General features: G+C 37.5%; 1 protein-coding gene across 1 annotated transcript in view; it reads left to right on the top strand.

Annotated features, from left to right (window-relative positions):
• LOC129953881 (serum response factor homolog) overlaps positions 1 to 22580 on the top strand; it is a 220768-nt gene extending 198188 nt beyond the window's left edge. Inside the window, exons 3-4 of the mRNA XM_056067408.1 lie at positions 20420 to 20846; positions 22160 to 22580. Coding sequence (XP_055923383.1) covers positions 20420 to 20846; positions 22160 to 22449 — 717 coding nt within the window. The 3' untranslated portion in view covers positions 22450 to 22580. The remainder of the gene's footprint in view (positions 1 to 20419; positions 20847 to 22159) is intronic.
• The last annotated feature ends 278 nt before the right edge of the window (positions 22581 to 22858 follow it).

The raw sequence follows: 22858 nt of genomic DNA, 5'->3' as shown, positions 1-22858 counted from the left end.
ATGCTTCCTGAAAGCTAGACCGACACTTGCACAACAAAACTGATTACCCGCCGCCATCGTCATCGCAATCGTAGCCGCCACCACCACCGTGGCATGGCTCCCGCACACACTGCATTGCCGGCCGGACTGCAGACTGGACATTGGACGGCAGCAATTGGGGACGACCGACTGCAACTAGGCAACTACGAGTATTACATTTGTGTGGTTCATGAAGTTTTCAAAGATAGAATTTACACGACATTCGAAACGTAATGTCCTATTCACCTCATAAATTTAGCTGCTGTATAGGCTCGGCCATTTCGGTGGCGGTGGCGGTTGTGCTGACGCGGCGTCGCGGCGGCAATGACGGTAGTTAGTTTCTGTAGCGTAGTGGCAATGAGGATGACGATGGCGGCCGACGGCGGCGGTGCCACCAAAAAGAGTGTCAATCGAATCAAGCTTCGTGCATCGCTCTACTCTGCGCTGCGCAAAGCTATAGCTGGAGATGGCAGGGTGGTTAAGTACGCAATTTGCACACAAAATCGAACGTGGTGGCGGCTAGATTTGCCACTTGAATAGTTTCCTATACTGGACAGACATATCGGACACAACAGTTTACGAGTGTCGCGTCGTCGATCTTTTTTTCCTTACGTCGTTGTCGTCGCTCGTCGCCGTCCATCGCCTGGGGTGCGCAAGGATTAGCATTCAGATGGCCGCCTGATATGTCGACCAAGTCAAAGTACACAGTTGTTGTGTGTATACATTTTGTTGTTCAATTGTTCTGCCATGCAATTAGGTGACTTCGATTTGTAGCCTCGCTCTAGCTTGCCAACGATGGTACACTGATATATTTCTACTGCAGCTGTCAATGATGGTCTGGTCAAGGTGTGGACGTAGAGTGCTCATCTACGAGTTTATGTATATGTATTTTACCTACCTACGAGGTGTGGGGTCAGCAGTTTAAAAGCTTCATTGTAAAGGCATCAATATCAGAACGAAATGAAAGGATTTAATGACTGAATTTTCAGATCTGACAACAGGGTGCGAGAGTGTTGTCGTCGTCGAATGATGGGAATTTGCAACAGTTGTGTCGACTGTCTTTGGCATCTGGGACATAGTTTGGGTGCACTACAGTGAATCTGTAATAAATCAAGTCGAAGATTCAGATAACTTTTCTGTTAAATCGGTCCAATCGAATAATAATTATTCAATTTTTCATCTCTACGTACCAAAGGTTTTTTTCTCCAGGAGCCTCCTTTTATAATAAAGGACTGTACAAATCAAGTGCGGTCTTATTTGAAATATATTTCGAATAAAACAAACTGTAAGTTAATTAAAAAAATCATGTTTGTTTCATTCTATTTTAAGATTCTATAACTTAGAAAAACACCCTTTGTAACGGTTGTGGCTATTGCTGCACGGCTTTTCTAGGTTAACCCCAGCTTTTAGTGTTTGTCCTAGCATCTTATTTATTGTCATAGCGGAATTACTTTAGTCGGGAGTTGAATCCTTTTGAATTGGTGTGTTAAATCTGTAGGAATAATTAAGAATCGAAGAATAGTTACATTTTCACCCTTTCAAACGGCACCGAGCCGGTTAAGATATTCGTTCAAGTTCAGAATTACTTTGTACAAAATTACAAAAATCTTCCTCTGGTGTTACATAGTCCTCGGAATTAGTTTCTTATCGTTCATGCTCGTCAAGAGTATTGATTTTTCCTTCGAAGACCGCAAACCTGCCTTCAAAAGATTTCTCTGTTCGTCCAACCGCTCTAGAATATTCTGCGGTTCTTGCTTTCGGTCGCTTCTTTGGGCTTCCATTTGTTTCAGGACATCATTCCTTTGAGTTTCTAGTTCTTTGAGAACATTTTTTTCATTTTTTTTTTCAAATTTGGCCAAAAGGAACTGATACCATGTTAGATAAGGCAACATTTGCATTTACCTCTTCCACTTTTGCTTCTAAGTAAACGTATGTGGGTCTTCACTTTGCTGCTCCAGATATTCCTGCAGCCATTTAACGAGTTCGTTTCTTACTCCTGTCCCACTTAAGCCACGTTTGCTTAGTTCGCCCTTTAATTCAGGGTCTTTCAAAACTTTACTCAATTTTTTATTTTTAACTTCACTATTTCACACAAAATAGGTCAATCACTGCTCACTGTTTTTATTCTCAATAAATTTACAATTAAAACTTATTCACACTTTGTAAATAGAACACAAATTCACTTTATTTAAATCGTTCCAAACTTATTTATTCAACACTTTTGATTATTACTTACAGTTTTTACTTTATCGCAGTTCACAATGAAGAATAGTAACCTGTTTTGCTTACCAGCGCCTATTTATATCTCTCAAATCGGTTCGAGAAACTACTAGGTTCCTGTAGGAGCTGAATGTTGTCGATACTTAACGAAACGAGTTGTCCTCTTAAATACTAGATGTTGCCCCTTATTTTACTATTGCTAGGTACTTATTCTAATATAACACGATCTAAGAGTGAAAGAGATAAAGAGTGTAAACACATATATTATATTATTATATTACAATATAATTGTATATCTAATTATAAGTGATGTCAAATAAGCTTAAAACGCTCTCTAGCGCCATATCTATCTCCAACCAAAAAATCATGTCGTAATATTGCTCCGTTGCGACGTGGAGGACGGACAAACAAGCAAACAAAAAGGCAAACAAACAAACAAACGGCATTTCCAATTTTTGAAGAATAGTTTTGATCAACTTCATGCTATTATTTGCTTGATTTACAAAATATGGTTTTTTGAAAGCTGATAAGTTCAGTTTTTGCAGTGAGAACAATTTTCCCAGATCTTGTGCCATATTATTTATTTATATTCATTGAGTTACTTTATGTGCGCGTAGTTAAAGATTCACCACAAATATATCAAAATGGTTCAAACTGCATATTGAATCATGCCAATTCACATTAAAATGACGGCCGATAGAATGATTTGGAAATTTGGTGCACAAATGATCGATTTGACAGCCGAACTGTTGACCAATTCATGTTGCTCTATAGTTCTTACTTCGAAGCGAGAACGAAGCCGATGATCGAACGCCTTTAATATATTAAATAATCTGAGTTTTTTCTGAAGAATTTTCCCCAGACAAGTGCCTATGCTAAGCTGTTGAGATCGATTTTCGAGAAATGAGTATCATTACCAGTCTTACGACCTTTTTCACATGCGTTCGTACAGCAAATGCAGATAACACTTCATTTTTATATTTCATATTTATTAATTACAAACTAAATATTTGTAAAGGCTTTTTAAAATATGTTAGAGCGTTTGAGCGTTTTGTGTGTTGTGTTAATTATTCTTCTAATTGTAATAGGTAATTGTAATTGAGTTTCAAAATTGAAATATAAGTCGCCTTGTGTTTGAGTCAACGCTAAAGCACACTTCACATCCATGCAGCAGAATAGGTAATAGAAGAGATCTTGCAAGCAACATCTTACTACTAACAGTAAAATTTTTAGATGTCCACAGTAAAGCAACAAGCAAAGCACTATATAACTTGCCAATTGTAGTAGCTTCACGTGATTCCATGTTAGAGTCTCGTGGAAAATATTACCTAGATTCCTAGCAGACGTTACAAATTCAATAACTGAGCCACCCAGCAGAACCGGTGGAAAGCTTGACTTATCAAGTCGCGTTTGTAAATATACAAAGTTTTAGATTTTCTTGGATTGAGGATGAGGTTATCCTTGAGAGCCCACTGTTCTATAAATACTAGATCCTCATTAACATAGTTTCTCATGCTATAACTATACAGTAGTGTCCAAGTATTATTGGAAGTCATCAGCAAACATATGACCTTTACACAATTTAACTAGCCGATTGAGCTCATTAACGTAAAGTGAAAATAATAGAGGTCAAAGAATAGAACCCTGAGGGACCCTTGCTGGGACCGTCAGAAATGAAGAGGTCTGATTTCTTACAGAAACGCATTGTTGTCGATTAGATAAGTATGAGTTTCGAAGTTTCACCGCAAAACGAGAGAATTCGAAATCATACTTAAGTTTTGGCACAGCACAAAGTCATCGACTGTGTCGAACGCTTTAGAAAAATCTAGAAACGTTAAGAATGTAGTACGATTCAACAACAAGTAAAAGCGCCGTATAACACCTTCTTTTTGCACGAAAAAGTTTATATCTAGCAGACTATTGTATGTTAGGTGTTTTAATAATAGTTTTTCAAAGAGTTTAGATAGGAATGGCAGGATAGCAATAGGCCTATATTTTGGGTTAGCACAGTTAAAAGTCTTAGGGATGGGAAATATCTTAGCATATTTCCATATTCTCGGATAATCAGAACTGGTTAATAAAGAATTAAATAAATGAGTTATGTATTTTGGAATATGAGGTAGTACACTTTTCAAGAACTTCGGATTGATCCCATCTGTGCCTATCGCACCTGATTTAATGGACAGCATTGCCTTAACGATATCTTTGTCTGTGAAACGAGTAAAGTTAAAACTTTGTTCAAGGACGACAATTTCATTTCTCGAAACATCATATGCTGATAGTCAATTGAATTATGTGTTTTGGGATCAGATAAAGATATAAATTGGGCATTGAGTTGCTTGCAGTCTATGTTAGCATTAGGTTCTGAAATTCGTTCACCATTGCCCAATTTACGCAAGTTTTTCCAAAGGTTTTTATGACTGCGTCTGTCTCGTCCAATTGAATATCATAGGTTAACAATATCATATCATGACATGAGAAAACCGGGGCATTTAGTTGGTTATGGAAAAGAGTTTGCTTGATATCACCAACAAAGAACACGTCGAGGAGAGTAGGGGTATGATTTTTAGCGAAGTAGGTTACAACGTAACATTGACAGGTAGAAGATTTAAACTTTTAAGATGATCAGTCATTGTAGCTGACGAACGAGTATCTAACAAATTGCAGTTTAAATCTCCACACAAAACTATATTAGGAGCATAGAAAGAAAATCTTTCTAATGTATTCATAACCGTACGGAAATCAGTGTTTTTGTTAGGTCTATAAATCACCCCTAGCATAATATTCTCTAATCCACAATCAACTTTAAGAAGCAAATAATCATTAGCAGAGTTTTCACCTGATCGGCAAATTTCTAATCCTATTCCATTATGCACGTAATCAGTAACACGAACACCTCCACCTACTCCACCGATTCTGTCAATACGGAAGAGTTTGTAGCCCTCAATATAATACACCGAACTAGGAAACTTACAGCTAAACCAAGTTTTTAGGCAAATCTACTTCATTTAAGAGAGCTAAAGTTTCGTTTTCTGATAAAAAGTCTCTACCAAGTACATTTCTTCTAGTTTCTCTCAGGACTGGACACCTTCAGACAAAATGAAAAATATCCTCTCGTTCAGCCATGTTGCAAACATCATATATGTAGTAGTGGAAGATCTTCGCGATGTTCAACGTACTTTATGTTTAGCACTTCATCTCTTAGCCGAAACATGTTGGAGATTTGCTCTACATACTTTTGTCCTGGAAGTAGTTTCTTTCATTAAGATTATAATTCAGCCTGCTATAGATCATCCGATGAAGTAAACTGGATGCCTGTTCTGTGAACACATTTCTAAAATGTTCATCCAGACGCCTAATTGCCTGGTACAGTGACGATTTAATTTTATTTAATTTAATTTACACCTGTATCTTCTGCTAGCCCAATCCACCCTTTAACCCATCCTGTTTTGCTTTGTATCGCTTCCAAAGCTGCTTTTTTGGTAAGCGATTGTTGGTCATATTCAGTACTTTCGGAATGTAATCGACTTGGGTGCATGAAGGAAGGCAGAATGTTCGTTTTAAATAAAATCTCAAGAGTTTTTCCAGAGTCTCAAATTTCTTTGCTCCCCACACTTTAGCTACGTAAAGCAGGATTGATTGGGATACTGCTTCGAAAACTTTATATTTACTGCTATGCGCAATGTTTTTGTTGTTGAAACATTCTCTCCATGCCACGTTAATCGCGGTTTGAGCCTTAAGAAGTTTTTGTTGAGGTGTTTTCCATACTTAAGTTTTGGGCAAAATATACACCTGAGTATTTGCATTCTTTCACTCTTTCTATGTTCTCATGATTAAAGTACCATTGTTCACTTCAGCTTAACCTTCCTCCACCTTTATTGATAACCTTCACTTTTGACTTGTTCAGATTCACTACCAAGCTCCATCGTCTACAGTATTCCGAAAGTCGATTTATCATAAGCTGTAAGGATAGCTGTAAGTTTGCCAGCAAGACCATATCATCTGCGAAGAGTCAGGCTTTAATGACCTCTCCAGCATATCTAACACCTCCTGGTAATGCGTCAGTGATGTCATTTATAAATAGTGCGAACAAGAAAGGACTGAGGTCACATCCCTGTCTTACTCCCGACCGCGCCTAAAACCATTCAGATACCTCCTTTCCATTCCATACCGCTGCTATCGTGTCTCCGTACAAGGTCTAAATAACTTTTCCAAACTTAAACGACATCCCGAATCCAAACAACTTTAACATCAACTGAGTCAAATGCAGCTTTAAGATCCACAAAAAAAAAGACTCAGCAATGCTCCTTATAACGAATATAAGATGGAGTAACCCGACCTGAATCCGGCTTGAGACTCACATAATAAATTATTCGAGTCTATCCACGTGTCGCTTTATTAGATTTTATAGGAAGCTTTCAAAAAAGAGATTCCTCTATAGTTGGCTGGATCTTCGATGTTGCCTTTTCGGTGTATCGGAAAAATCAAAGCATCGTTTAACTGCTGAAGGATGATTCCAGTTTCAAAAATTCGATCATATATGTTTGCCAAGTTCTTAATCAGTTCGTCAGTGCCATCTGTAGAATTCCGCTGGTATCCTGTCTGCACCTACCGCTGGGAAACTGCCTAAATTGATTGTCTAAAATCTCGTCATGAATATAGGGTTGGGCATAGTAGATCATGACTGGGTCCAGCTTTGATGAGTTCTGCAGTTGATTGAAATGATTTCGTAGATTAAAAGTATTTAATCCACGACTGATAATATATTTCGATCCATTTAGTTTTCGTGCCCAGTTCCAAAATTTAGAGGGACTACTACATCTAGCTAGCTTTTCTGCCTCAGTTTCATAATTTAGTTTACTCTTTTTTACAATGCGTATTATAAATTTGATTATTGTGTTCTATATATTGGTTTTTCGCATACATATATCAATATTTACTACGTCTAAACTCATTAAGCCAAGCAAATGATAATTTTCTCGATAGCGCACAAATTGAATCAAACCAAGGTTCTTTAAATTTCCTTTGTTCTTGCCGATAAGCATTTGTTGGCACCTTGTGCGCCTCCTTTATGAATCATTCAATTTTGCTCAAACACATATAATTTTCCTCGGATAGTAGGAGTAAATTTAGTTTTGTTCTGTAATTTGTGGCCTTTGTTTTCCTCCATTTTAGTTTGGGCATAAGTTTTAAGGCGGCATATGATCTTAATAGTTTATTTTTTGAACTTCAAAATCAGTTATAAGTGAGCTCCATTCACCTCTTTCCAAGCTATAATATATAATAGAGCTACCCTGTTTCTCAACAAATGTGAAATCACCTTGGTTGTCTCCCTCACTGGTACCGTTTTGGATCCGGAGCCCAAGAATTACATAGATCCAACAACTTTGCACTCCTTCCATTCTTCGTTGCATATTTCGTTCACCTGCTCATACCAATTCGATAATTTTCTGTTCCTCCTTCGTTACCGATCCTGGCATTTAAATCTCCAACTATCAGTACCAGGTTTACCGATGTAACAAACTCCCTAGTTTTTTTCCAAATCCGCATCTCAATGGTTACAATTTATATAAGTTGGCAATATGCGGAATTTCTTGCCATAAATGTTTAGAGAAGAGTAAAAATGAGGAATATATAATTTTAAACTATAAAAAGAAAATATTAATAAAAATAAAACTTTTTTTTCGAAAACGCAGTGTTTGGGCTACACATCAGCTCAATCACTTTGTTTCAATATTTAAAACATATCCGTCTACTTTCTGTAAAAATATAAAGAATGTTTTTGACTTAAGGATCAGGACAAAAATATGTGTGTTTATATTTATATTGTTTGTAAAAAATTGACACATTTTTTGAATATTAATATTGTCCACTAATTGTCCACACTTAATTTGCATTTTATCTTTAACTTCACACTTTAAAGCCCCTGTGATCTAAAGGTTTTTAGAGAGCAAACTTTTAGTAATGTTGACAGAAGGACACAAATGGGAAGTTATCAGTGCCTCTTTTTTGATCTTTATGGACGTGGTCCAACTTGTAGTTTGTAAGATACACGCAAATTCCACTGTCTTACTCTCTTTAATACTTAAACACTAATATTCAATAATCTATAGCACGAAATTTCGAAAAAAAAATGTGAAGAACCTTCAAAAAAGGACTAACTTGATTGATGTTTTCTAAATCCCATCAATCTTTCTATCAGCAAAATTGTCAGCTTGTTTTCCGTCAATTAAATATATATTTGTCCGGTGGAGTGGGAGCATCTTGTGTTAACTATAAATTGTCTTCTGCTCCTCATCAAATCCTACAAAACTGGACTTAAGTGCTTCTTTAGTTGACCAAAAACTGTATCCATCTGTAAACAATTATTTCTAAGTAGAGTTTTCTAAACAAACTAAACCACAAGCGAAAAAAAATATCTACGTTTTGGCATAAATATGGCCTTAGGCTTACTTTCCTCCTATAACTGCATCGCATACAAGGCTAATTAAAGGTTGTAAAAAGCAACACTCCCCATCAATATATTTGGACATGTTTGTAATAAAAGTGTGACGATAAATCCCAAACAGGAAGCATTCTACTATTCTCAATTTTTTCTCTCAAACACAAAAACATCATAACGATCTGTCAAATAGGAACATTAAACAAGTCCTCTTTCAGGAAGTTGAAAAACAAAAACTTTCAAAAGCCAGCGAGATGGAATAAAAACACGAACCTTCCCACCATCAGCACCACTGCACCGCCACAAACCCAATTTGAGCAACGTCACGTATCTCAAAGTCAAAGTGGGTATAGAAAGATTCTCTCTCTGTGCCGTGAAACTCATCATCTATCGCCATAATGTCTGCGCCTGATCATTGACCCTATTCCAAAGATGTCACTCATTTGCGCTGTCCTATGGCAATGCCAATTCCAGTGACGACGCGACGACTATAGTGCGATGTCTGATGTGATGGTTGGTGAGATGATGGTTTGATGGAAAAAGAAAAATAGCTCAAACGGCGGGTGATGCCATCGATGGCAGGCCAGCTCCGGTTACAATAATTCAGTCCTTTTTTGTATTTCGAACATTACAACTTTGGCATACGACTGACGCGATGATCAGTGCTGTTCTTGAGATGCTGGGTTGTTGATGTTGAATCCTCCTTCTCGTTAAAACTTAACTTATAGCAATCTCTACGCCTCGCCTGCTGTACCAGAACAGCTGCAAATACAACAACAGCAACAAAACAGAAAGAAATGGAAGGAATCTCCGCAAATTGCCATTTTACTTTGCACTCGAAATGGTTTTGATAAAAATTCTCAACTGCAAGTTGTGACAAAGCGTAAAAACGCGTGTGTTACATAAACTGAATACTGAACAGAATTCAAGAAAACCTTTTGCGAATTGTTGTATACTTTCCATTCGCCCTACAGTGGTACAAATGTGTTAATATTGATTGATTTAAGTATATTGTTTTAGTCAATTAATGACATGTTGAAAAAAATACTTGCAGACTCAGTCATTGATTGACATTTGATGAAACGGAATTGCATTAAAAAAATCCGTTTTTAGCCAGTTTCTTCTTAAGTTTCACTTAATAGTGTAATGGGAGCAGACCCTAAGTAACTATCTTAAAAGTCATAATCAAAATATGACAGATGCAAAACGTCAACTATCCACCAATGCTTGTTAGGGCTTATTTTAATTTTAGAGAAGAGCTGGTAATATATGGCGGATTCATATTTAAAGCACAAGAAGCACTCATACCAATCAAAATGAGAGTTGAAGTCCTCAAGTACATCCCTAGCGGACACTTCAGCTACGAAAAGTGCGTTCAGAAAGCCTGGGATGCAATTTTCTAGCCAAACATGAGCACTGACATAGCCAGTGAGTGAGAAGGCAAAATTTGCTATATTACTATCAGAGATGTTGGAAGTCATTATATTACTCTCTAAGTACTTGCATACTTATAAAGGGTTCAATTAGGGCGTGTAGATGTTGAAAATGTCAATTCGTGGCATTTGTTGTGTGACACGTAGCGCCGTCCTTCTGGAAACACATGTCGTTTAGGTCCACATGGTTCAATTTGGGCCACAAGAAATTAGTTATCATCGTTATTTAGCACCAGCTTTTGACCGTGACTGGCTCACTAACTTCGTTTTCAAAAATTTACGGATCAATAACGCCGCCGCCGGTCATAAATCCACACCAAACGGTAACTTTTTGATGATGCATTATCAGCTGGTAAACTTTGCGTGGTTTGTTAACACAGCCTTTCGTCCAAAAATACGCCTCGTCACTAAAGATGATTTTTCGGCCAAAATTGGGGTCCTCTTCCAAACGATTCGAATGCCAGTCAGAGAACAAAGGGCGGCGTTGTCTATGGTCATGAACTTTAAGCTCTTGCGTCAGTTGGATCTTGTACCGGTGTACGCCCAAGTCCCGACGCAAAATTCGACACATTGAAGTCTTCGAAAGGCCGAGTTCTTGTGCACTGCGAGGAATAGACTGCCTGGGGTTCTGCTGTACACGTTCGCGGACCACGGCGTGGTTCTTGGCCGATCTTTCGTTGATTGCTTACTTAACCGTTCGTCTCAAATTTGGCCTTTAAACGTTGAGGAGTCGACTGTGAAGGGCCACCAAGTCTACCGCAATTTGCGCAACGTTTGCGTTAACAAACACTCATTTTGATAATTAATATTTATCATTTGAACGTGCTGTTCAAAGGTGTAACTTGCCATGATGATTTGGCATAAAGAACTGAATACTAAACAAAAAAAAATTGACAGATTTCACCAAAACAGAATGGCCTCCACGGAGCGCCAATATCTCTCAGTGCCTATTGAAAAACATGAAACATATGGTACTTAGTCCAACAACCAGAAATAGCAAATATCGTTTCAATGTCATTAAAAATATGTAGATGAAGTCACTAAATGACACTCGTTACTCTGAGATAATATATCACATTAATCCATCCTTAGAAGTCTTCACTTAGGAGCTTTCCCAAAATTACAGTAAATTGAAGGTGTTGCTCAGTTACTTTCTGATTTTGTAGTGAACCTCTCTTAATTTTAATTCTAGACAGAAAATGTTAATTGATTTCCATTCATAAATAATTGCATAACTTTGGAGACCGAAAGCTACGCCATTTACTCTAAGGTACCAGACGTCAATTAAATACATAAAATAGGACTATTTATTGCCACATGAGATACCAAATACGTCAAAATGATAGTAGAAGTTTTAAAATCACAGATATCATTTATTCCAGCGAGTGTCATTTAATGTCATTCGTCTTTAAACTTCAAATAATTTTACAGGGTTACTTATGCCACTAAATGACCTTCAAATTTCTTAGATATATTTATTTGTAGGATGAAGACGTCATTTAACTTCAGCTTAAGATAGTCGCCGTCACTTTTTAACGGTCTAATTTTGTTGTTTATTTAGAAAGAAAAATAGTGGCATATTAGAGAAGGTGCCACTTAGTTAGTGATGAATATAGTGATCATCACCTAATGTCATTCCTGAAATAAAGATATCAATTGATTTATCATCTAATGCAGGAAATGTCTCTAAATAATTCTTTAACCGAAGTCACTTTACACTCTGATAAAGCAAATTTCACTTAATGACTGACTGAGAGGCAATAGGACTCATTATTGTATATGCATGAGCTTAAAATATTTAATGCTTAGTATTGATATTGATTGAACGATACTTGACTTATCATACGCCATATGTTCTGAAGTAGCTGATGTCACTGGATAACAAATTGTCTAAGCCGGCGTCATTTAGTGACATTATGACACAGAAATTGTGCCTTAAAATCTTTTCCACTAAACCTATAGAATCCAGGTTTATCTTCCAAGGATCGCCTTCATGGCATTTGGATTTTTTATTTTGATCAATCAATATTTCAATAATTTTTTATTCGTTCATCAATTAACTACGAACCACTGTATGTCCAGCTATTTCATATTGACAATCTACGTGCTGATGAGACCCACAAAAAGACTTTACAAAAAACTTAAAACACTTAACATGATACGTTGCTGGGTTGGCTGTGGCTGGTTGGTTTGTTGAATTGGTAAATCTATTAACTGGTAGATCCGTCGGATGTCTATTTAGGTGATCCACCTTGAAGAAGCCTTTTTCGGATCACGTCCATTACCATCCCTATATTCGAATCGAACTGATACACTGCGTACATAGCGACGACAACACATCATCGTTCAAAACATATGCCATGCACCTTCAACCACATCCCATATAGTTCCGAAAGAATGCCGGCCACTGCGTTGTTGCTACTGCTGCAGCAAACGTACGCGCGTTTTGCACTGCATATACGATTGCTGATGATGTGGATGTGGAATGGATGCGGAATCTTGGGCGAGGAGTGTTCCTGCGGTGGCGATGTGATTGTTATATTAATTTTATATTAAGTTAAGTTGAGGCCAACAAAAACAAAAATCTCAAGAGAAAATGTTAGCCAGTTGAAGCCAACAACAGAAGAAGAAGCAACAGCAAGCAGCACCCCCTCCTTACTTGATGGATAGTCATAGGACTAACAATATGGATAATGCGGCTTCTGTTGGAAGCAGTGCGCGAACTTGTTCCCATCGTATATGGCATTCGTCGATCATGCCAACGCGCCTCACAAAAAGTGAGTTGTTTCCTGATCTGCGATTTTCCTAGAATCTCTTTCTGTTGTATAGCTCCTGCTGTGTGTGACAGAGTGGCCAGGCCAGACCATCATTGGCAGCAGCAGGGGCAGCAGCAACAGCAACAGCACAAAATTGAACAGCAAAAACAACTCAAGACACTCTTGGTCTTGAAGGTAGATACGAGTATAGTAGAAATAGCTCGAATTCCCTGAAGATGCGCAGTTAGAGAGACGAACGAACCAAACGACTTTAAACATCCAACAACCCATGCGACGCGTCGCGATGAACGAAAGAACCAAAAACCGCCGAAGAAGCGAAGACATGAAGTCTGCCATCGCGGATGCCCGCGTAAATTACATTTATGGCATTGTGCCGGTAGGAACTCACTGTGATGGTGATGTAGTGTGGCCGCACCAGGAATGCTTCTACCACATCATCTAAGCACAGACATGCAGTCTCTAGGTCTTGGGAAAGTTTACTTCTTGGATTTGCCTGTGGATCATCTAACTCGCAGTTCTCATAGAATTACCAAACTCGTGACACATTCCTTATGGAATTTTATTGGCAAAGCTCTTGAGTGTGAATTTAATGAATTTAATTGTTATGTCCTTGGTCCTATAGGGACAGTGACACCAACCACCACCGCCGCTCTACGATGTTCTATGATAAAGAGATTTCATGAGTCATGGATGAATTCATTTATTTCGTATCTATATCAAAAAGTACATAGAAACTCTCCCCAAAAGAGCCTTGAAAGTCCCATCAAGAATTTCTCGCATTAAAATGCGTTTTTATGTCTACATTTCACGAAACTGAATACTTTCGCTCCAGCTCCAGTTCCATCAACAGGACCAGCACCAATTCCAGGGAGAGGGTCCTTTGTCGAGGACATACTACATTATTGTAAAATAGAAGAACGTAGATTTTATATTAAACATTCACACGATATTGAATCTGATGGACTACTGGAGATGTTAAGGGAGAGGTTTTTGGTGGTTCGTTGGGTGGCAGTAGCGTTGGGACGGTCGTTTTGCGTCGCAGGACAATTGAAATGTCTCTGCATATATTAAAATCGTGTTTATTTGATCCCATTAAAGAGGATTTTGTTTGAAAGGAGAAACTAATTTTTCTTTTTGCTACAAAAAAGACAAATTTGAGGAAATTATTTTAGTAATCTAAATAATTTTGTAGACAGTTTTACGCATCATGCGGCAGTGGACATTTAAATCGTTAAAAAAAAAAAACAAGAAGGATTTGAGTGAGAGATATGTTTAAACTGTCACTTCGTTGGTCGCGTCGTCACAGAGAAAACGGGTGTTATGGAATGAATAATGTGGTGCCTAACTGCTATGTAGAATGACCCTTACAATTTGGTTTAACCATAATGATTATCAACTTTGGTTATTTTCTAACGGTTTTAAAGAAGACATTAAGTTAATTGATTAATAAGTGATAGCAATAGTTTTGGTATGATTAAGTTTTATTTCATTTCAAGAAAACATTGTTTTTTTTTTCTAAGCCATCAAGCTAAAAATTCAACTAAAAAAATTTGTTTTTTTATGAAAGTAACTAAAATAATCTTATTCTACCAGTGGATCTTATGAGAATCAGTTTGGGTATTCATTGATTGAATATTATTAACGTTGTCTGGAAATAGAATTTTTTCGAACTAAAGGCACTAAAATGTCAATACTTTTGCAATATTAAATGCTCACTTGTACTATACTGATAATATAATTGAGAAAGTCAGTTTGCTTGTTTGTATGTTTGTCCGTTCTTCTTGTTGCAATTTAGCTTTATTATGACATGATTTCTTGCGAGGAGGTAGTTAAAAGACTGAAGAGTGGTTTCCGCTGCTTTTTACGGCTGTAAAATATCTCATTCACAGCTTATTGGAGCAGATCCGCCGGTAACATTTTGTAACTAGATATTTTTTTTAGAACACTTATCAGTAGCATATCATTAGATGCTGCTTGTTTTAAGACCAATCATTGTTGCCTATCATTAGGTGTCTCTTAAAATGAAATTATCCTGGAACACTAACTGGCCGAATGATTAGACTTTACGTTGGGAAACTTTTTCAGGATGTAGGGCGTGCTTACAGAATTCATATAGAATGGACCATCCTTGCGAACCATTTAATATCTCATGAAATCTGTTTAAAGTGAGATGGCTTTCATTTAAATGCAATCGACGAATTTCGGGCATACCGCGATAAAATGATGTATATCTTCCATTTCTCTTCTGTTACATAAATTACAAATTTGTGAAAGATCAGCTCGATGAGGCACATAGTTAAGAATTAAAATTTCAACTCGTGCTCTAAAGATATAACTTATAGCTTCGGTCGATATCTCATTATTGAAACAGTTAGCTTCTGATGGTTATTGGTGTTGGAGGTTCCTTTAGGTGTTCCTGGAGGATGTTGACAATGCTTTATCAATTTTAGCAGTAACTTTTGCAAACATAGAGCTCCATAGATCTACATTTGACTCAAATAAAGTTAAGTTAGCTTCATGTGAGATAGCTAGGTGACTCCATTCTTTATAAGGGGTGGCATTAGATTGCAGTAGTCTTATCAAAATGATTTTATTAAGGCTTCTTTCATCTCTCTTCATCGATCTTATTAAATAATCCGAGTTCGTTTTGAGGTTTTGAGTATAGATTAACGTTACGCCAGACTCCACGTAAATAGCATAATTTGGTGTTTGATTAGTTAATCTTAACAAGCGTTTGAAAAAATGTCTTTGAATTGCTTCAAACTCCTCGATAGCTAAGCATTCAAAAACTTGAAAACCGTTGCACATACAAGACACAAGATTGATTTTTGGATCGGCAAAAAACTTTGGCCATAATAAACTCAACGCAATTTCAGCCTCTTTGCTTTTTTGTTTGACATGCTTAGAAAAATTTAAACTATGCGTAAGCAAAACTCCCAGATTTTTAAACTCTTGTACTACGTTAATACGTTCACTATTGAGTGACTAATTGTGATACCATGCAAGCCCCACCTCTCGCAGAAGGAGTTCAATCTGTTTTTTTGTAGCTGCAGAGTGAAAGGATTTCCAGCTTGTACAATTAAATCGTCCGCGTATAGCAAAATTTTCACTTGGATATCGGCAAAGAGTATTCCTTCCGGAAGTTCCTTACAGATATCGTCGATAAACAAAGCAAACATTATTGGACAAACATTATTGAACACCCGCTGTTGTTTCAAACTCTGATCCATCCCATAGAGAGGCGCTTGATGACTCCAAAAATTTAAAATACATCATCAGCAATTTTCGGGAGATCCCTAGTAATGAGGGCTTATACATCAAAGCCTGTCTATTGACCTTATTAAATGCTGCTTTAAAATCTACAAAACAAGCATACAATTTCTTTTTCTTTTCAATAGACTTCGTGGAAGTTTTCTTTGTAAGTGCAAAAATGCGATCCATCGTTGAAAAGCCCGACCAAAAACCAGCTTGAAACTTGCTTAGACGATTAGTGTTCTCGATCCACTTAGTGAGCCTTTCGTACAGAATTGAAGTCAAAATCTTCCTCATAGTGGTAAGAATAGAAATTCCTCTATAGTTTTCCGCAAGATTTGAATCTTCTTTCTTAAAGATGGCAAAATAACAGTTTTTTGGCACATAAGTATCATTTTATAATCTTTTAAAGTTCTCCACAAGATAGTATTTAAATTGATCAGTGCTGTTTTTGTAAAACTCTACAGGAATCCCGTCTATGCCTAGAGCTTTGTTGTTTTTCGACTTACTCAAACTTGTTTCCAGATCACTCGAAGATATTGGACTATCTAATTCACTGACTGTGAAGTTGGGAAGTGCCTAGGAGAAATAATGTTGATACTCATCGGCCGACGAAACTGTTTTAAAATGCGCAGCAAGTGTCTCAACTCCGAGAGTATTCACCATATTTCTATTACGTCCACCCAATTCGCGAACATTGCTCCAAAATTCCTTTTGAGTTCTTGCAGTAAGTGAGTTTTTTGCTAGGTTGTTAAGGTAATCCGTTTTTTTTCGGTGTACATAGTTTTTTGTATTCCTTGTTGACATGTAGGTAAATATTTTTGAAAACTAAAGAGTTTGTGGATCTAAACAATTTAAGATACACAAAAGAACTATACGTTTCTAAGATTAAAACGTGAGTTGGGGTTGTTGTTAGGTAACGGAGCTGACGATTTAATAGTTCGTATTATTCGTAGTCCGCCAATCTCCCGCTATTGTTCCGATGTCAATCACGGATTGTCCTTGACCACTGATAAAGGTGAATTCGCCACGTATCACTTCTAGATATTCCATTCAACAATCAATCAAGACAATCCAATGCTTTCAAAAAAAAACATTAATATAGCGCAAGGTCTAACGCTAAAAGTAGCAGGGGAACCTAGAAAAGTGGTACTTTAAAACTTTAACAATAGACTTGTTTCTTTTGATTGTGAAAAGTTTACGAACTAGCTTATGTAAACTTGCTCTTGGAATGTCTCCATGTGAAGTTTTAATTTTCTTTAACCAAGCGGATAAACGAGTACCCGTGGCATGATGGTTAGTGCGATGGACTGTCATGCGAGAGGTCTTGGGTTCGATCCCTGCCTAAGCCACCTAAAGTTTTTTTCCACGGGTACTGCCTCTTGCGAGGAATTGACAAATTCACCAAGAGTAATTCTTGTCATGAAAAGTGCTTTCTCAAACTTGCCGTTCGGATTCAGCTTAAAACTGTTGAGAGTTGTCAGCCACTAGGCCCTAGTTCTCAAACGGACTGTTGCGCCACCCGATTTATTTTATTTTTTAAGCGGATAAAGCCGAGTTTATCAGCAAGTGAAAAATAAAACAACAACATAATATTTCTAGTGTTCCACAAGGTTTAGTTTAAGGTCCGTGTCGCCGACTTCACTTGGCGACTGACAAATATATACGGCTTCCCAAGCTTTATCAGAATTCTCTCATAAAACAATTATGTTGTTTCCAGTTCGAAAGACTTTAAAAAACTTTATTCAAAGAAGTAATTATTAATACAATTTAGTTTGTTTAGATTAATTTTACTTACTCTTGTGAATGTGAAATTAAAAATGGCTTCTTAATAATTTCGCACATTCCAGAACAGTGAATGCGTTCAAATTCAATCAAAGCTAGCAACATTCACGGAGACCAAGAGCAAGTTCACACGTAGGTCTACACGATGTTGGATGACTGGTTTACACTGGCGGTAGTAACAGTCCGCTTTTACTTTTGTTGCTCATTTACTCCCTATTTACATTTATCATTTATGTTGAATGTTTTTGAAAATATGTAAACTTGAGTTGCTTATTCCTGAATTAAATTATGATATTCACAATATTCGTATCTGTTCAAAAACAAAGTTTCGTTCTAAAAGTGCAAAACCGACATTTTTCCAAGTTAGAGCAAATATGTCCATTAATTACGAATACGAATTACGAATTACGACTACTCTAATTTTACAATATGATGGTTTCGAGCTCACCATTGACCAAATCGTTGGTCCCGGACTAATTTTTAAATAAAGTGCATTTTTCAATCCACACAAAACTGACAATCTCTGTGAATGATCTGGCTTTTCGGCAATAAGGAGCAAGAATGGTTTTTCCAAGCCCCAGATGTAAAAATTTTGCTCGTTAGCGTTAACGCCTGTCGTGGGTTTTTTGTTGCTGATTCAATTAGCTACGTTGGTAGTCAAAATAAAATAGTAAATTTTTAGGCAACGACCGGGATAGTGAAAAGAACAATTTTCGGTTGTCAATTTCGGAATCCGAATTATTTTTACAACTCGGTAGCCAATATGACAACTGTAGAGCCATTATGACAAATTTAGTTAAAGGAAATTAAAACTTCGGTAGTCAATACGAACACTGCATTAGTCATACAGTCTTCAGTCAGTCTTTTTACTACTTCTTTTGTTATATTGACTACCGGGAATTGAAAATCGAAAATTCTTTTATTGACTATTAGGTTTACTATTTCGGTAGTCAATATGACCGATTTTGGTCAAATTTCAAGTTGACTATCGTGAATTTTCAATAAGACTTATTGTTTGTCCGATAAGTTAATCGTGACTTTCATATTTCTGTGATCATCTTATGAAAGTGCAGTTGTAAGGTACAATGATGATATTTTGTTACCAATTGTTCCTAACTCTCAACTGTCAGGTGTACAACTTATAGAATCAACTACTGACTCTATGATGATGATGATCCAACAATATATATAGGTACCTAATAAAAGAGGACACAAGTCCTGTCCTGATGCGTGTACTCGTCTCGCGTATTTCCCATACAAGACCAATCTGACAATGCTATAAAGACAAACTTAAAAAAAAAATAGTTATATAAAAGTCTATATCTATATAAGAGAAAACTATGGAGAAAAAAAGATCTACTGCAATATAAGGGCATCTTTAAACGGAACAAATATCTATTTATCTCTTAGCCACAACAAGATTCTTGTTGGCAATCCTCAAGATAAATAAATTATTGATTATGTTTATTTTTTTTTTGTTTGCTGTGTTGTGTTGTATTTTCTTTAAAGAGGTCTCGGGAATAGATCAAGCTGCGAAAACAAACAATAATTAGAAGAAGCGGTCTGTCTGACTGTACCCTGTGGATATACACTAAGAGAAAATTCTATTCGAAGGTTGAAGAACTTACATTTTCCGCATACAAATTCTTGGCTTCAAAATGTGTTTAAATATGACCAGTTGTTTAAATACCTAAAAGTCTCCAAGAACACCTCCAATGCTCTGATAATTTTCCAAAGAGGTCCGACGCCTTTAAAAAAAGATAACACAAAACAAAATAGCGTAAAAGTTGTTTGAATACCTAAATTCCTCCAAAAACACCCACATTATTCCGATAATTTGTCAAAAAATCTTAACGCTTTGAGGAAAAGGGTATTTAATAACAAAATGGCGCATAAGTGAGGCACTTATAAAGTTTTCATCGCCTAAAACTCTACGAGTGGCAAGTTTTTCTGCTTTAAGCGATATACTTTTGAAGAACTTCTAGTCATGTTGCTTGAACTTCTTGAAACTCGATAAATGTTTGAAAAGCCCATTCTATTTTATAACAGTACTAAAGTAAATTACGAAACTATAAGTTCTTAAAAGTCAACACCTTTCTTTTTCGTATTTAACTTCTTCCTTTTTTTAAGTGTAACCTGTACCTAAGTTTCTGAACTGTGATGTGTATAAGAATATAAAGGAATCTATGAGGCGCATTGCGTGGAATTTGATATCTAATTAGGATTCCAAACATCACTTTAAGCACGATGATTGCCGTTTCGCCCCGAATGGCTATTTTGTTCTCCTAGAAGCTCCCAGCCCCAGCCTCATCTATGCGTGCGTGCAACTAGACTTTCTGACTACGCATCACGCAACGCAACAACAATTCCTTATTTTGCTTTTCTTGTTCTTTTATAATTTATTTAATTTTTGCAATCGAGAGAATTTTAAATTTATTAGAAACAAGTGATTTTTTGTGTGTCTCATTTTTTTGTTCTTTGTTTAACTATAGGATGATCGATCACCAATGTCATCGGGAAATGAATCAGATGAATCTTCAGACGTTGATTCGCCAGGACCTCCGAGCTTGAAGGCCACCCAAACCCTTTTGACTGAATCTCCGCCAACTGTTTCATCAGACGCACCATTGAACTCTCAAAATCAAACCAAACTCCAAGTTCAACAGCATCAGCAGCAGCAACAACAACAATCAGTTGCTGCTTCATCTTCTACAGTGACAACAAACAATGAACCCATCTACTATGACGTATTCAAACCGGCACCATCCGCGTCATCAGCATCGGCATCGTCGACTTCGGCGTCAAACCAAAATCAGCCGAGTAACATTGTTTATCCGGCATCAGCACTAGCTAACATACCCCAGGAGGTGCTCCTAGGTCTAATTCAGTCGGGCCACCTGCAACTGCACACCGAAGAAGGTAAGGAACAAATAATGATGCCTCCTCCATCACCACCTTTTAGCTTTCAACCGTTGCGTTGCTTTGTTACCGTGCGAAGTTCATTGAAACCGAAAGTATCAAAGATCCATCTAGTATACCATCAGTGTACCAGCAGCGCTCATCGGTCGTGAGTTTCTATCCAAAACAAAACACCATTTTGGAAGGTGGAACGGCGGCATCGCAACGTACGCCGCCGACGCCAAATTCGTTTAATAACTTAATCCATCTTCCAAATCGGGATGAGGTTCACACATCTTGAACTTCCATTTCAATCAAATTCATTCACCGTTTCGGTTTCCTTAAACATCTGCATACAAAAAAAAGGCGCGCGCGCTGTGTCAGCCACCGCACCTCCATGTTAGTATAGTCCGTTCGACGGCCCCGGTTGCGTAATAATATCAACGATCGGGGACGCTTATAAGGAGCTTCCATTGATCGATGCTCCTCCCGAAAGGCAAATAAGCGGACGAACTGTTCTGAAATCGCGCCCCAAAAAGGAACTCACACTGCGTCCATTGCCCGTTGCCCGTCTACCGGTCGCATAGTCAGGGGTCGGGGTGCAGTGCAGTCGTATTTTCCTACGCAGTCGCGCGCTGCTGCAGTAATAACAGAGTAGTTGTTGAAGAATTGAAATGAAAGCGCGCGCGTATGATGCCAAGTCCGTCCGTCCAACCATCCATCCACCCGTCTGCGTTTGTCTGTCTATCCATCGTCGCGTCGTCGTTGTCGTCGTCGCTAAGTCGAGTCAAATAATTGCATACCATGCTCTGCTGCCTTGTTGTCCAGTTTTCCGTCCGCTTATATCGTTCGTGGTCCGAGCATGGTCTGGTTAGTGACATAGAGCGTATAGACGACGATGGAATCGGTGCTCCTTTTTGGTGAATTACACATGTCGGCGTGAGGCATTTAGGTGACTCCACCGACCGCGACCGGCCAATACTTTATGTATTTAATCCGCAAATATGTCGAAGATGTCCATAACTTCTGTGCGCACTGTCGCCACCATAAAACTTGCATATGGCCTGCGCTGTGCTGTGCTGCGTTGCGTTGGTAAGGTGCAGTGCAGTGCGCTGCCAGAGGGGGTTGCTACATAGGGGCGGTGGTGTGGTACTTAAATCGGTTCGATGATTGGTCGTATAGTTGACATCTGGTTGGCCACCATTTTTGGGTCCAAATGTGATTGACTTTTATTAAGTTTTTCTTTGAATTGAGACTTTTGTTGATTTTTATTTCTTTATTTCCCGCCCCCTCTCTCACTCTATTTTGATGTCTTTTGCTTTTTCTTTTCATAGATGGAAGTGGACATCAATATATTACCATACCGCTATCTATGGCTGCAGCTGCAGCAACCAATAACATTGGGGGTGGATCATCAACTCAGGTTACAGACCTTTCATCATCATCTACTAGAGCAAATGCTTCCAGGGCAGTAGAAAATGCTGCATCATCATCAGCAACATCAACTGCTGCAACATTAGCAGCAGGAGCAGGAGTAGCACCATCGTCATCAACATCATCATCTTTAGGGAATGCTGCAACAAGCAGAGATACAATTCGAGTTAAAAAAGAATTTAATGATTAAGTTGATGTTTTTATTTTCTTCTCTCTCTTAATTTCTTATACTTTTTTGCATATTTATGAAAGTTTTCTCTTAAAGAGCCAAACTTAGCCAAAAAACAAAAATAAAAATAAAAACTAATTAAAACAAAAAAACATACAAATAAAAATTATATTCTATAAATGCAGTTAATCACGCATCTTCTTTGGAAATGAGAATTTTTATTTTTGATTTTATTGAGAAATTGTTAACCAAACGGAGCAGTAAAAAGGACAGGTAAGATGCTTCAGATTAGGTTTGGAAAAAGCAGGAATTCCACGCAATTACTTAGAACAATTATTTGATACCAATAGTTTTTGTTCATGCAACAAAAAGAATTATGCCGTCTATTATGACCATATCTATGAACATAGAAAGGTTCAGTTATAGTTGT

Source organism: Eupeodes corollae, chromosome 1, assembly GCF_945859685.1.
Source record: "Eupeodes corollae chromosome 1, idEupCoro1.1, whole genome shotgun sequence".
Classification (NCBI taxonomy): domain Eukaryota; kingdom Metazoa; phylum Arthropoda; class Insecta; order Diptera; family Syrphidae; genus Eupeodes; species Eupeodes corollae.
The sequence above is the reverse complement of the archived record's forward strand: the minus strand, read 5'-3'. Positions and strand labels throughout refer to the sequence as shown.